The sequence below is a fragment of the Artibeus jamaicensis genome, unplaced genomic scaffold (assembly GCF_021234435.1).
Source record: "Artibeus jamaicensis isolate MK-2021 breed Jamaican fruit bat unplaced genomic scaffold, CSHL_Jam_final contig_797, whole genome shotgun sequence".
NCBI lineage: Eukaryota > Metazoa > Chordata > Mammalia > Chiroptera > Phyllostomidae > Artibeus > Artibeus jamaicensis.
Genome location: NW_026521977.1, coordinates 20651607 through 20667322, shown reverse-complemented (window position 1 = coordinate 20667322; position 15716 = coordinate 20651607). Strand labels below are relative to the sequence as shown.

Here is a 15716-nt window from a genome sequence, read left to right as displayed (position 1 = left end):
CATTGTGATGAGTAAGTGAGTGAATGATTCTTACTTGGTTACTCTTATGCCTTCTCCTTTTGCATGTGCAAGGAGATTCCATAGGAGGAGGTCAGTTGCTTTATACACAAATCCTATTTATCCCAGTGAACGGGTGGCAGTACTGAACCAGAAAGGCAGTGCAATGCAGGGAATTTTCTGGGTCCCGTGACAAGCACTTTCTCTCTCTTTTTTTTCTTTTCTTCTTTGCCCTCTTTTTATTTTTTTAATTAAAATAGCTTTATTTATTTTTTTACATTTATTTTTTAATTGATTGTGCCATTACAGTTGTTCTATCCCCCCCCTTCATTCCCCTCCACCCTACCCCCCCCCCCCGTCCCCACCATTACCCCCCCCCCTTTAGTTTATGACCATGTGTCTCAAAGACTTTTTCCAAGGAGGCCCTATCCTTGGGCCTCATCGTCGTCAACAGTAAACATCCTGCTAAGTCAGTGTAGAGAGAATCCTCTGTCCTTGTCTGATTACCCTCGATATCCGATCTGAATCCTCACACCCCACCATTCCCTACATGATTGATCGCCCTGGCCTGCCTTCAGCGATAATACTATCAAATCAGTTCATTTGGAAAGTCCTCTTCCCTTTAATGCTTCCTCTTAGTAATTTCCCACCCGCTGAGCCCCACCCTACTCTTTAGCTGTAAATTCCCACTGTTTCCTGTTGAATTCAGATCTGAGCCCAATCTCTTTCCCCCCACTGCGGCACCCTGCTGCAGTGGTCCCTCGAATAACGTCTTCCTTACTGTGTTTAACAAGTGTCAGAATAAATTTTTTTAAACACCTGGACAGGGCCCAGTCAGGACAGGCCTTTCAATTTGTCTTCAAACAAATGTATGCTCTTTACTTAGACCTCCAACTAGAAGCATAAAGGTACAGGGAAGCATATTTTTCAGATGTGAGTTTGCATCAGGATAGGAATATAACCTAACTTACATCACCAGACCTGAGGAGAATGGTACCTATTAAGTTTCATTTCAGTTAAACATCTGAAGGGAGGATTTTTTGAAAACTCTACAGTTATATCATCATTGATAGTTACAATAATAGTCAACATGGATCGAGCTGAAATTATGTATGCCAGCCTCATTTTAATCTTCTCACCAAAATTACGAGGTAGCTACTGCCTCCTTCCTACAGCTGAGGAAACGGAGGCTCAGAGGGGCCAAAGAACATGCCCAAGTTCACACAGCCTTGACCTCTAGTGGGGTCTGTAGACCACAGTGTCTTTCTCTGTGCCACTGTCCCCTGATGCCTTCTCTTGGAGTTATCCTACTTTTTGTCCCTTTTTCACCCAAAATGGCTCAACTGCGTGTAACTCTTAACCTAGCCACTTGGATTGTCATCAGATTTTTTTTTTGCCAGTGTTCTTTGTAATGCTTTGCAGTTCATTCGCATGACTGACAACCGTTTTTATTACATTGAAGTTTATAAATATACATATGGAAGTCAGGTGTGGGTTTCCCCAAGTGAGTCAGGAGCACATTGACTGTGAAGGAGGCTCACTGGCTTTCAGTAATTTGAATGGAGAATGACATAGAGCAAGAAGAATGTGTCCGGAGAAAGAATCACAGACGCACCTACCCCCTTGCCTGGCTCCCAGTGGAAAGAGAGTGGAGCTGAGCCAGATCTGGCGGCAGAACATTATTGCTTGTTGAGTAGGTGAACAGCCGGTATTTATTAGAGCTGGAGACTTCCACGGTGGGGCCAGTTACAGCAGGCTCTGGTGGAAGGGCCTTTTGTCTTTTCACAGACCTATCCTTCTCCATCGCTGGCCCTGGTTGCCTTGAACTTTGTGTGTCGTGCAGCTGATGGAAACCAAAGTTAATTGCCAGCAGTCTGGGATGCCTCTCTCGGGCTTGCAGACCAGTTCCACCCCAGCTCTTTCCTCTGGCTCTCCCACTCTGTATGGTTGCTGCTCAGCTGCTGACCTGCGAAAGTTACAGCTTGGAGAATAGGGAGCTGCTGGTATTCACAAGACAGCCTTCTCTGCTATTTCTTTCTGTGTGTTCACATACAGCCTTCCTGGAGGCACTGAAAAGGTGCAGGTGTTGTTGGAGTACCTCCTCCTTTCATGAGAAAATTGGTGGTTATTGTGATTTGTTATTAAGTGGGTGGCCTGACTCCATCTATTATAGCCACTTGTGGATTTCTCAGTACTGATTTTGAGTAGATAATTCTTAATTCCAGGTATTATGCCCTGCTTTCTAGCATGGCTTTTATACTCAAAGCCCTTCTAGTGGTTTATTCTTCAGAGAGTAAGGGCAGGAGGAGAAATAACCATAAAATAAATAGCCAATGTTGAATGAGTGCATAGTATACTTTAAGCACTGTTGGAGCTCTTTACTCCAAGCCTATGGGGTAGGTATTATTATTCTTTCCACTTAACAGATGAGAAAACTAAAGCCACCATAAGTGAAATAACCTGTCCAGGTGTGCACAGGTAGTAAGTGGTCCAACAGGATTCAGTACAGGGCATGTGATCCAGAGCAAGTGCCCTTGAGGCAGAAAGAAAAAAGCCTGTATGTGTGTGGTGGCGGGAATGTCTCCAAATATCTTCTGTGCAGGTGACAGCCCAGAGTCAACAATCCTGTATAGTAAACTACTTTTGCCAAATTCAGCAAAGATTTGGTCAATTTTTCAATGTCAACTTATGAAAATCAGTGATTTTTTTTTTAAGTTGGGAGTCTGCAGATCTCCCTAAAGAAGACCATGGCTCCCTCTTACTCAAAACAAACAAACAAACAAACAAAAATAAAAACAAAAAAACATGCAAAATATATAATTTTCAGAGGTTCAAATGCCATCTAAAAACTCCATCCAAATAGACTTCAGGAAACTCAGGTGAAGAACTCCTGATTTAGAACAGTACTAAATTGTATCAGTATGAAAACTTGAGTTGACCATGGTGGGAAGAGAGGAAGCTAAATGTGTGTAAAGCTGTACAGCCTCTGGCAAACTACTGACCTTTTTCCGTGTCAAATTCATAGTAGTTTCCCCTTCCTCTATCAGCCCACGTATATTGTAAAGTGAAACAAAATCATATTTGATCACTGCTTTGAGGTCCCCAGAGAAATGTGTCTCTTTCCTTTTTGAAAATTCCCTTCCAGGTTTCAGAGCCCTAGGAAATTTATAAACCCAAATTAGTGAGAGCAAACTAGTAGGGACCAATGACTCCTGTGGGTAGGGCATTCTGGGAATGGAAGTGAGTGTCTATATCCAGGCCCATTAGCCTGGAGAAGCCAACACCTGGCACCAGGGACTTTCTTAGGGAGCATCCAGTCAGGTAGGTTCATCAGCTGAGACCCGCCTCGTGGGGGGTCTGATTGCTATGGGGACGAGGCTGCCGGGTATCAACTCAGGGAGGCTGCGTGCCTGTAGGGGAGAGGGAAGACAAGAGAAGAACGAAGTGGTACTGTCAGTTGATGGTAGAAACAGACTCTTGAGAGGCTCTAATACTCACTGTTATTTGGAAACGAAGTCACCTCCTCCCTGCTCCCCATCACCAAGGGACTAGTGCTGCTTGACCAGCCACAAAGCAAAACACGCCTCTTCTAACCTTTGGCCTCCTCTGCTTGGATATGCTGTCCTTTGGTATTTTCCCTCACTGTTAAGGGTACTCTTAGTGCTTGTTTTAAACAACTTTCACCTGGATAGGGAAGTTAAGGGTGAGGAAGAAGATCATAACCTGAGGATTGCCTTAGGGTTAGTCTCAGGCAGACACTTGCAGGTAATGGCTAGTGTTTGTCTAATTAGTTATTAGCATGCAGAATGAGCTAGCTCTACACCAAGGGCCTTATGTATGTAATCTCGTCAAATTCCTCCAACAGTCTACAAAGTAGGTTTGATTATTACTTCCATTTTAAAGATGAGAAAGCAAATTCAGAGAGGGAGTTAGCTTGCTGGAGGTCAGACAGGCAGAAAGTGGTGAATGAAGGGTTTGAACTCAGGTCCTTAACTGCTGGGTTCTTGTTCCCAGTTGCTTCACTGCAGTGGGTCTGGGGATAGGGCTTGGATTTAGGAATTTCTCCCCCAGAGGAGCCCCTGCGTTAGGGCTGCTGCGCATGCAGTCTGTCCCAGGCCCTGGGCAGTCCACCTTCCCTGAGCCTCTCCCATCCATTCCCATCGCTTACTCCTCCTTACTCCAGGCCTTTGTCCACAGTCCCGGTTGTTCTCTCTCTGCCAGTCTTGGCCCCCTCCACCCCTCAGTCTGGATACCAGGGTGACAGTTCTTCCGAAGACTTTGCTTTGGCCCCAATAGCCCCTGTTCCTAAACTGCCAGATGCCCCTCCCCTCCGCCTCACACCCCAACCACCTCCCATTAACTACAAAATAAAATCCAGCCACCGTGGGCCACACTCTTCCTCTTTTCCTGTTCTCTGTCACATCCAAACTATACATATTGTCTATATTCTTGGGTTGGCTTTTGTTTGCATATATAAACTAACAAGCACTTTAATGGTATATGTTTCCATAGATCCTTGGGGAAAGAATAAATGTAAATTGTAATATAAACATGTAAATATGCATTATTTCCTACTGTACTGGCCGAATTTAGTCTTTCCTTCTAGAAAGTTTTCTCCATTTCCTCCACGGATTGAGATTCTACTTCTCTGTCAGCCCCCAGGTCAAGCTTCCCCAGCTCAGAGAATCACCCACCCCACCCACTGCTGCCCCCAGGCCTGAATGATAGCAGTGACTGTTCACCTTCGGTTCTTCTTCTGATTGTACAAATTAGGACCAATCATGGGACCAAGCATGGCCCGAAGCCCCAGCTGTTTCTCGAGTTAGACCTGGGCATGGGTCCTGCTCTGCTACTTCAGCCAGGTGACCTTGAGTAAGTCACTTAATCTCTGAGTCTTGGCTTCTGCATTCATACTATGTGGGCAATACCATCTATTGTGCATGGTGACTATAACGGTTAAAGAAAATGCTGTGTACACAGCAGCCGAAGAAGCAGGAGAGCTGCGACCTTAGGAGCATAGCCTCTAGACTCAAGCTGCCTGGGTTCCAACTGTGGCTCCGGCCTTTGCTCACTGTGACTCTGGATGAACTACTGTACTCTCAGTGACTTAGTTTGCCTATGTGCTATGTGGAGATGATAAGCTTATTGTGAGGAATAAATGAGTTAATACGTGTAATGTGTTGATTTAAGAAAGATTCAAACCCACAGAGAATTTTTATGAGTTTATTTGAGCTAAACCGATAATAATTGCCCAGAAGCAAAAATCTCAATAGATTGAGATAACGCCCCAGAGAACGACCGTTTTGCAGCTTATTAGAATCAAAGGAGGAGCCATGAGGAGGGATACATGAACTCCATCATTGGTAGACTAAGGGAGCGAGAGGAAGTAAAATGGGGAAATCCCTGGGACTGGATAAAAGGTAAAACATAGAGACACATACTTTCACGTTGGTGGAAGGAGAGTTGGTAGGTTATCAACTGTCCTGTACATAGAGATGGCCCAGAGTTGGCATGTGGGGAAGAAGGTAACAGTGAGGGTTCAGCTGTGGTCTGTTCTCTGGTTTGGTGGGCATGCCCCGAGTGGACTGGAAAAGATGACTCTGATATTTTAAAGATATGTTATCTTGGATTTAAGTAGACAAGAGACAGGCTCATTCAAGGCAAAGACTGACCTTTGCCAAGGAAGCTACAGGCCTAGAATGTGACTACCCATCACTTTTAGTTAGGAATTTTAAATTTCAGACTATCCTACGTGGTTACTGTCCGTCTCTGAATTTATAACTCCCACCATGCAGGCCTCCCCTGAGCTTGTCAGGTGTAGCGTGTGGCTCCTTTTCCATCTGGGAAGGTCCCTAAATGCCTGGGACTGAGAAGTTGGTTACAAATGTCAGCGGTTGTCTTGTAAAGTATCCTTCCTCCTCACTGCAAATGCCACTTGCTGTCTCTGTGCCTAGACAGACTGCCCTCACCACGAAGGCAGTGTCCCACGTTCTTTAATCCCCGAGCCCAGCGCCCCACCAGGCATGTGCGCAGTTGCTATTACTGCGGCTGTGCTCACCGTGATGGACATCATGGAAGATGAGTTTTTCCAGCAGCGTATAGATGCACAAGACAAGGTTTTCAAACTGTGATCACCTGGAGCAAATGCTCAGGGGAAGGAGGGCTTAGCAAGAAAGAGAGTTTGGGGATAGAGGTGGAAGGGAAAGAGGGTTGGCTCTCTTTTTCCTCCCATCACCAGTCCAAGACCACTCTTGGCCCGCAGGGCAGCTAGCTCCCGTTCCAGGCTACTGCAGGGATGGGGGTGGGGGTGGGGGCAGAGGAGGTAAATGTTTGTTAGGCTCCAGGGCTCACCTGAGCCGCTCCACAGCCCCGCCTACCTCTGCCCCACCCAGCCATCCCGGAGCCTGCCAGCTGTCCCCCTCCAGCAACCTGGCCAGGGAGTCCAGCCTGACCTGCGCTGGCCTCCGCGCCCTGCCCACAGCCATCCCTTCCAGCCACAGCCCGAGCTTTCCTGCGTGGCCACACCTCCCCGGGCCCCGCAAGGGTTAAGGCGGCAGAGAGGAGAGGTTTTGGGGCTGACGTCGTCGTTGCTCTCGCTGAAGGTGGTTCCCTCGGATGAGGATGGGAGAGCCCAGCGAGCTGAAACCGGAGCTCCCGCTCAGCTGGGGCTTGGGGAGGTCCCTGTAAGAGCCGCCCGCCCGACGACCTCCCTCGGTCCCTCCCCTGCAGTCACTCGGGGCACTGGCCACTGGAACGATGGAGCTGGGCTGGTGGCCGCAGTTGGCACTCACTTTCCTGCAGATCCTACTCGTCTCATCCTGGCCGAGAGGTACTGTGAGTGGGCGTCAGGGCTCCCCAGGGCAGGTGGCTCCTCCCTGCTGGGGTCTGGTGGGGAGTGGGACTGGGGGGCCCTAGTCCTCGTTGTCCGGCTGGGGGCTTCTTCTAGTCACACTCTTGAAGGCTTGGCGAGTGGTGCTGGAGCGCCTGCCTTGGTCCCTGAGACTGTGACTTGGTTTTGTCATCCTAACTGGTGGCACTGAAACTGCCTCAGGAAGGGGTACCAGCTGCAGTTTTATTGATTTATTTTATTGTATGTCCTAGCTTCTTAAGGCATAAAATTACCTCCAGGAATCCTTCCAGTCTGAGTTACCTACTCAGACTTGCAAAAGCCAAGTTTCCCCTGGAAAGAGCCTGCTCAGAGGTGAGTGGGAAGGAGAGAAATGAGTCAGAGAGCAGGTCGCGCAGCAGGGGTGCTCCGGCTGGTGTCCTGCTTAGTGAGAAGTTACTGTCGCGTCCCTTCAGAGCAGATCCCAGCCTGGGAGATTTCCTCACTCAGCACATATCGTGTGTACGTAGTTCCTTCCTGGTAAGAATGAGAAAGAAGAAGAAAAAGCTGAGGTTAAAAGTGCAAGTTATTTCTGGGGATGCACGGTCTCTGCAGATAGAGCTCTGGCTTCTGTGTTTTTCACATGTGATTTTTCTGAGCCACAAACCCGTGTCAAGGGAGGCTGAGAGCAGGCATGAAGCTTCTGGGGGCCTCTTGACCCAGCAGAAGGCAGAAGCGAGGGGGGACTGGTAGGCAGGGAAAGGGAGACTTCCTAGGAGCGTCTGTCTGTCCTTGCTATGGCTCTTGGGGTCAGGTGTCAGGAGGTAAGGTGAGACCTCATGGGGTGAGTCAGGTTGAACTGTGCACATATGACAAAACAGAGTAGCTTCACATAGGAGCAGGGAGTGTGTGTTTGCTGGTTACCTGTCACCCGGGCTCATCACCTGTCACCTGGGCTCTATCGGAAAGGTGGGCGCCCCATTGTTGCAATTAGCTGGCAATTTTCCCGACAGTGAACAAAAAGTCACTTCATGACAAAAACCCCATTTTGGTCAATATTTCCACCTGCCCATAGCCTGCCAGTGCAGGTGGAATCTTTCTTGGTGATTTACTGTCAAGCTGAAAAGAGGGTTTCATTTGAATTTTGTCTCATCTGGAACAGCCCACAGATGATAGTGAAGAAAGAAGGAGCCCAGGAGGGGCCCGATGACCCCTAAACCCAGACCCTTGCCCAGTGGTAGGGTGACGCTGTGCATGAAGGCTGCTCCCTCCTCCATCTGTGCTGTTTGGAGACGAACCTCCAGGCACGGCGTGGCCCCTGGCCAGGTCCAGAAGAGCCCTGTTCCTTCTCAGAAGGCTGGTTTCCCCATGGCTACGTCAACCCTTCCCTGCTTCTTTTTTTATAATGTGGCAGGTGAGGCGTCTCAAACCCATAAAAGTTTTTTTTAAAACCCCAAAAAACAAAGCTCAGCCACCCCCACTCCCCCCCCAACCTTTTTTTTTTTTTAAACCCAGGATCTGAAAAACCCATTTGTTCCTAACTCGAGAAGCTCTTTTTACCTTCTGCTGTGGAAAAGCGTCAGGGAGGGTGTGTGGTTTCTTGGCAGCGGAGCTGCTGACTGAGCCACAGAGCAACCTCACATGTCCAGCAAGGACATCTCAGCTGTGGAGCCCCCCCATTGAGAGGGAAGGTGGGGGAACGGTGTGGAGAAGGAAAATATTTCTAGAAGCAGTGAATGAGTCCACTCCCTGCTGGACTCTAAATCTGGCCCCGTCAGGAGAAGCTTGGAAGTGTCTCTCCGCTAATTGCTAATTGCTTTTCAAAAATGAGGACTTGATGAGACGTAAGCCTCCGCTGGGGTGGCGCGGGGGATTGCTGTTGCTCATCGGCATGGGACACATGGTGGAGGGTGAAATGCCGAACATCAGGCCAAGCGATAACCCAACATAAACAGCATGTGAGGGAGAAACCCAACTCCACTGACTTCACCAAATAGCAGTAACTCTGCCAGCAGGATTCTGCCCAAGAGGAAAAACTCATTTAAAATATGTGACTCTTGGGAATGAAACCTTAATATGGATAACTTCACAAGTGTTGCTTCCAGTAGACATTAGCTTGTGGGGAATGAATGTAAAGGCAACAGGGGAAGATAATTTGAAGCACAGATAGTCAGTGGGCAAGAGAAGGAGCTGAGAGAGGGGGGTTGTGGAAAGAAGGAAGTGGGGAAGGAGTGGCAAGAAAAATTAGATGTTGGTTTTTAATGGGATGTGTTAGCAAATTCCAAGGAGAGAGCTATGAAAACTGGGCCTTTCTGGCAGGGGTGGATTTTTGTGGGGACCACGAAGAGGGTGTTTCCCTGATATATACTCTGAAAAACTCCTGGCTTCTCCAACAGGAAAATAATTTAATGGTGGGATCATGGTGTTTAGAGCTGGGAGTGACTTGAGAGATCATTTAGTTTGAGTACTTTGCTTTTTCTTAGAGAATTTTTATGACTTTATTTTCAAATTCAGGGGACAATTAAGCACCTAAAGGATTTATGATGGGCCTTGTCTTTGAGCCCCGTGCTTCGCAGGCGGTGATTCTCAGTCCACCCCCATAAGGTGGTGCTGTGATTCTCCCTGTTCTCTACGTGAGGGTTAGAGAGGTTCTGTGACCTGCTCAGGATACACAGGCACGGTTCCTCAAAACAATTAAACATTTGATCCAGCAACTTGTATACACAAGCAGGGACTTGAACAGATATCTGTACACTAGTGTCCACAGCAGCATCGTTCCCCATGGCCAAAAGGTGACAGCCCCAACTGTCCATCCACAGACAAACAAAGCATGGTATATACACACAATATATTCATTCTTAAAGAGGAGAGAAATTCTGACACATGCAACAACATGGATGAATCTGAAGAGATGCTGAGTGAAATAAGGTAGACACAAAAGGACATGCAGTGTATGATTCCATTTATATGTGGTATTGAGAGTAGTCACCTTTATTGACAGTGAGTAGCACAGTGGTTTCCGGGGCCGGGGGGAGGGGACGAGGTGTTATTGTTTAATGGGCATAGAGCTTCAGTGTGGGATCACGAAAGGGTTCTGGAGAGGGATGGTGGTGTGGGTTGCACGAGCTACTGAATGGCACACTTAAAAGTGATTAAAATGGCAAATTTTATGTTATTCATATCGTCCCACAATAATAATATAAAAATAATACATAGCAGATGGGCAAAGCTCGGGTGAGCCCAGACTGTCTGGAGCTCCAGCTCACCTGGCACCTGGCTGACTTTAGCTTACTCATGAAGGCTTCAGGACACCCATGGGGGCGAGAGGAGAGAGTCCTTGGTAGGTCCAGTTTTGGTGGCACTGTTGCTCTGTCTTGGCTGGCTGTGGCAAAAGAGATACTGTAGAGCTGAAAGTCTGCTAATGGGCAGCCTTCAGGTCAAAAGTCTTGAAGAAATATTTAGTAGGACACAGTGCTTACAAATGTTTTGAACCTGAGTGCTTTGAGGCAGGCTGGGTCCTCTCTATGGCTTGACACCCCGGCTTCTCATCCCACTCCTGTGTTGCCATTGAATCCCCACTGACAGTTGAAGCTTTGACCTCTGTTCCCGAGAAGGATGGGGCAGAAATGAAATGGGAAAAAGAGAAGGCAGGAAACTAGGTGCTGAATGGGGAGAAACACAAGTGAGTAAAGCTCTTAAGGACTGAGTAGCTGATGGGACTCTTAAAAGTAGGAACATGAATATATTTTCCATGTAAGTGTTGTGGAATATGATCTCACTTCTCTCCATGACCTCCAAGTCCTTAGGAAAATGTTTTGCTCTCACGAATGCCCTTGGGTATGAACTTTTGTGGAAGCTGAGAATGGGTGTTATGTCTGTGTCTGTAAGTTATGGACAAAGCACCCTTGCACATGGTCCATAACGTGGTCTACATGCAGAGGTGACCTAGAGCATTTAAGTCCCTTAGAAATACCCAGAAGTCTTAGGGAAGGCATTGGAATGCTGCTGGCATGGACTGCGGGTTTGACTTAAAGTTATTTACATCTGGCTAGACAGGAATGGCTGAGATAATGATGTCTGAGGGACCTAGTGACTCACCTTAAGTCAGAAAATTATTTCCATCTGCCCCATTGGGGGCAGCCAATCTTGGTGCAGAAGAAAACTTATCTACCTGGCTCCCCAGAGACCAGCCCTTGAAGCTGCACTTGATTTGGGGTATGTGGAAACTGGGAAACATTCCATTTCAGTGATAAATGAGGAGCGGTTGTGCCTGTTCCCCCCACGTGTGGAAGGACATGACACCCTCACTCTGTGGATATTTGAAAGTCACAAGAGCCCAGATCCCTCTTCTCTTATTTTATTTTAAAGGAAAGGGAAAAGCAGTGTTTACAGTTTCTAGTTCCTGAATTCCTGGGCCAGCAGGAGCTCTGAAAGCTACCAGGGCAGTGGCAAAAAGTCTATCAGATTCCAAGCCTGGTTTATGTTTAAGGAATTCTGTTTGTCAGCCATCACATGTTCTAAGCCAAAGCATGCAGTTTATAGTGGAGAAAAAGAAGCAAAAATATTGGAAGAACCAAACCTCATACCTGTGAACAAAACCATTCAAGGGAAGCAGAGAGTTGGCCGGAGATACTCCACTTGCTTGATCAGTGAGACTTACTACTACTCACCACTCAACCCTACTCCTTTCATTTTTCCTTGTTGAAGTCATCAGCAAGACAGGTGCAGAGCCCACGCAGGTTGAGAGCAGAGCAGCAAGGGGTAGGCAGTAGGCTGAGAGCAAAGTAAGCAGGGCTGATACATCGAATTCTTCACTCTTAGTGATGGAACATCGATGGTGGAAGCCTCTCTGGAGGGTACTCCTATTCTGTCATACCTAAGGGACCTGATCAGAAATAATGCATTGAGTTTGTAGTAAATGCTAGGCATTCTCCTTTGTGCTTTTTATATATTTATTTAATCCTCACAACAAACCTAGGATGTAAGTAGCAGTGTTATGACCCCTGGTTTTCACACGGGGAACTTTGGTGTGGAGCAGTTCAGTAATTGCCCAGATCACATAGCTGAACGTCATGTCTTGAACTCAGACACTCTACCTCCATAATTCATGCCATGAAACACTACACAACACAGCCACAAAAGCAGCGGGTCCCACTAGAATAGATCTACTGACTGTATTTTACACAAATCGTAAGACCATCATATTAGTAAGGACATCCAGTTATCCCTTGGACATTCCAAGTGCTGAAAATGGCCTAAACAAGGTCACATGCTCGCTGGAGGCAGAGAGGATGTGGGAAAGGAGAAAGACACGGAGAGAAGTATCCACTCATGGAGCCCACAAGGAGCCATTCCCAAAGGAAACAGGGGTGGTGAACAGACCAAAAATTCAACCGGTTTCTGGGATTTCTGCCCAAAGGATCATACATCTCACTCTGGTTAGATGTGGGAGGTGAGGATTTCTTTGTCCCATGGTCAACTTTGAAAATCACAATCATGTGTCTGTTTGCTGAGGGTCAGAATTAAGAATGAGACATGGTTCAAAGTCTGGCCCTGACACTTCGTAGCCCTGCTCCACTCTGGGTTTATTCTGTCAAGATCATCAATGTGTAGAACTCTTAGGCTATGAAACAGAGGATCAGACCTGGAGGCAGTAAGGGGAAGCATTTTTTTTCTGCAAACACAGTTGATGGATATTGCAGGAGATGGAGATGTGATCCCTTTCCATTAATACTAAGATGAGTTTCAAACAATTCATTTCAACCTCTACCAGATCCTGATGTCCTGGGTCTTATGTCAAGTGGTTAAGAGAGGTGCCTGGCTTGGCTGAGCAGCAAATGAAGACACCTGTTTCTGTCACTCTTCTGCCTCTGGACTTGGGACAATGCCTCTATTCCTGCAGCATGGACATCTTTATCACCACCCTGTCTGAGGTTCTGGCTGTCTCAGAGAGTTGAGTTAGTGGTTTGGCAGTGAGTATCTGTGCAAGTAGAAGTCTGGTCGGTTGGTTTGGTGGCTGGAAAACCAGGGCTGCTGCTTCCATAACAGAGTGAGGACCATATTCAGGTAACATTAGTTTATGGGCTGAAGCAACATGTGTCCTCATAAGCTGAATTCATGATCCATTAAAAGCAGATTTCCAGCCAGTGTAATGGAAAATCACTGCATGGGAGAGGGATGTGGGACCACTTCACTGCAAATTGAATGAATTGTTTGAGGACTCCGAGGAACTAAAGTGTCAGTGTTTTCAAACCCAGTTCCATGTTCATTTACTTCATAGGATCCCTTTGGAGATGATCAGCTAATGCCCCATATCATGGGAATTCCACTGCAGGAGTCAACAGTGATGGTGGAGAACACCTGAGACGTCCTAGCACAAGTCGCCTGAGCTTAGCTTCTAGCTGGTAACATCTACTCCCATATTTTCCAACATACCCTTGGCTCACCTGGATGGAAGAGAAGGAAGGGCTTGGCTGGTATAAAGAATCTTTGTTACAGGGCTTCTTGGTCTGGCTTTCTGCCTCCCAGTGGGTGGTTGACTGTCTGCTTCTGAATGATGCTCAACCTCCCTTGTGTATAAGCCTGGCTCCCCTGGCCAACTCACTGGCAGAACAGACCAAGTGAGCATCCCAAGCCTTTATGGAAATAAGACACATTCTGTAAACAACAAAAATATTCAGCAGTAATAGACCCAGTTAATTCCCTGTACTACAAATAGAGACTCCATAAGGCCAGAGCAAAGGGCATTTCTAATGTCAGTCTTTGTCATGAACACCCTTACCCTGGGAATCCCACATGCGTCACATCTCCACACTCATGTGTTTATTCAGCAAATGTTATCAGGCACCTAGTAAGTGCCAGGCATGATCCTAGGTGCTGGGGATGCTGTGATGAATAAGACAAAGTCCTTTCCTTAAGGCACCTGCAATCTGTTGAGAGAGCGTGTGGTCCAGCCTGGTATTTCTCAAAGTAGGTTTCATAGAATACCATCTTGGGAGATATTCAGCAAAGACAAACACACAAACCTAGGATGTTATGATGCAAGAAATCTGGGGGACCTGGAGATTATGCACAAAGTATGTCACAGACTCTGCAAAGCCCTGTAATAAAGAAAGCTGTTATTTGCATTTCACAAAGTTGTCTGGCCAAAGAACCTTTTTTCACATAACACCTTAGACGATCCAGTGGAATTGGTGCCCCATGGAATAAAGTTTGGAAAACTCTGGTCACTGCCCATAATGAATAAAACATTGAAGAATATCTCACTCTTACAGAGGAGAGAGTAAGAAGAGAATTTGAAAAATCTGCAGAACCTTGGCTTCTCTTCAGGCTTCTGCTGAGGGGTGAGCAGGAAGTCTGATGTCCTTGTCATTTAATACTTGTTGAGACATTGAGAGGACCCTGGGGGTCACCCTCAATGTTGCTATGAGAAAAGTCCTCACCAACATTGGCCTGAAAAGTTCATCAAGAAAACTAATTTCTTGTATTCTAAATTTAAACTTATTGCTTAGAGTAAGGTGGTTGGGCTGGATCATTAGACAAACTGAGGAGTGGATCTGATTAATATGCACCCCTCTTTATATACTATGTGGTGATGTGGCAGTTCTGGGGAGTGCTAAGAATGGTGACTTCCTGACTAGCCTGTGTCTTTGGTGACAGTAACACTGTCTCCTCTTTAAAAATAAGAATACTATTGGAGCATTTTTCTAATCCCCGAGGACACTGAATTAAAGGCCCAGTTCACCACCAATTACCTTCTTCCCTCCCTCCTTAACACACACACACACACACACACACACACACACACACACACACGTCTCTGGTCCCTTGTTATTTATTCTTATTTTGCCAGTTCTGGTATGGCCCAGTCACCATGACCTTGATTTGTACAACTGGGTAGTGGTCTGGGTTGTTTACGTTGGAGCTGTATCCCTTGGAGATAGCATGTGAGTTTGAGCTGTTCACCAACTTCTTGTTTGTTGTTCCTAGGAACTACTTTATTCCTGCATTTGTTAAATATTGTTCTTGTTGTCATGCAACACAGCTTCTCTTTGGCCCTGTCACTGCTTGCCTCCTTTCTCTGCCCAGACTTGTTTTAGCTCAGATGACTACAGTGGCAATGAGTGAGGACTAAAATGGGCTGTTTCTGTCAAGGGTATTCTGCCTCAGTAGACTTAAGTAACTCCTGAGATTGTCTGCAAAGATTCGATCCTCACTTGCCATATTTATGGAAATCATCTTTGATACAGATGTGTTGGTGTGGACGTGTTCAAGTTCAAAAATACATGTGCATAACAGAATGAAACTGTAGATGTGCAAATGTATATACTTATGCGTAAATGCTTGAATATGTATATACATGGGGTACAGAGTATTATGTTTTAAAATACGGGCCAGGGTTTGAATCCTGGCTCCATTATTTATGGCTGGTTTTCTTGGGCAAATTACTGGACCTCTTAAATCTGGACTTACTACCTTCCAACCTGTAGACTGAGGATAATAGTGTCTTTCGTGTAGGTTTATTGCAGGTGTTAGATAGGTAGCCTATTTAAAATACTTAGTGTAATGCCCTGCTGAAAGGGAGTACTCAGGACATTAAAGTCACCTACTCTCCTTTCTACCATTTTCCCCAATTGCACAGGTTTCACAAGGAATTGAAAAGGGAAAATATTGGGTGTTCCATGTATAGTGGAATAGAAGCTACATGATCCTCATGAGGCCCACTGTTTAGTTCTGTCCATAGTCCTAGTCTATTTATCTGTGACTGTCAGGAAAAGCAAATTTCCTGAAGATTCACAAACATTTATCTCTTTGAGACTTGCTTTGTCTTCTTGGTTTTATCATGCATCTACCTCCCAACTTGAGGGGAAGTTCCTCCATGTGCTGTGCCTTT

The 15716-nt window shown here is 46.3% G+C and overlaps 1 protein-coding gene across 1 annotated transcript in view; it reads left to right on the top strand.

Moving 5' to 3' along the window:
* The first annotated feature begins 6541 nt into the window (after positions 1–6541).
* The window catches only part of PAMR1 (peptidase domain containing associated with muscle regeneration 1), a 63212-nt gene continuing 54037 nt past the window's right edge, over positions 6542–15716 (top strand). Inside the window, exon 1 of the mRNA XM_037128295.2 lies at positions 6542–6826. Within this exon, the coding sequence (XP_036984190.2) occupies positions 6754–6826 (73 nt within the window). The 5' untranslated portion in view covers positions 6542–6753. The remainder of the gene's footprint in view (positions 6827–15716) is intronic.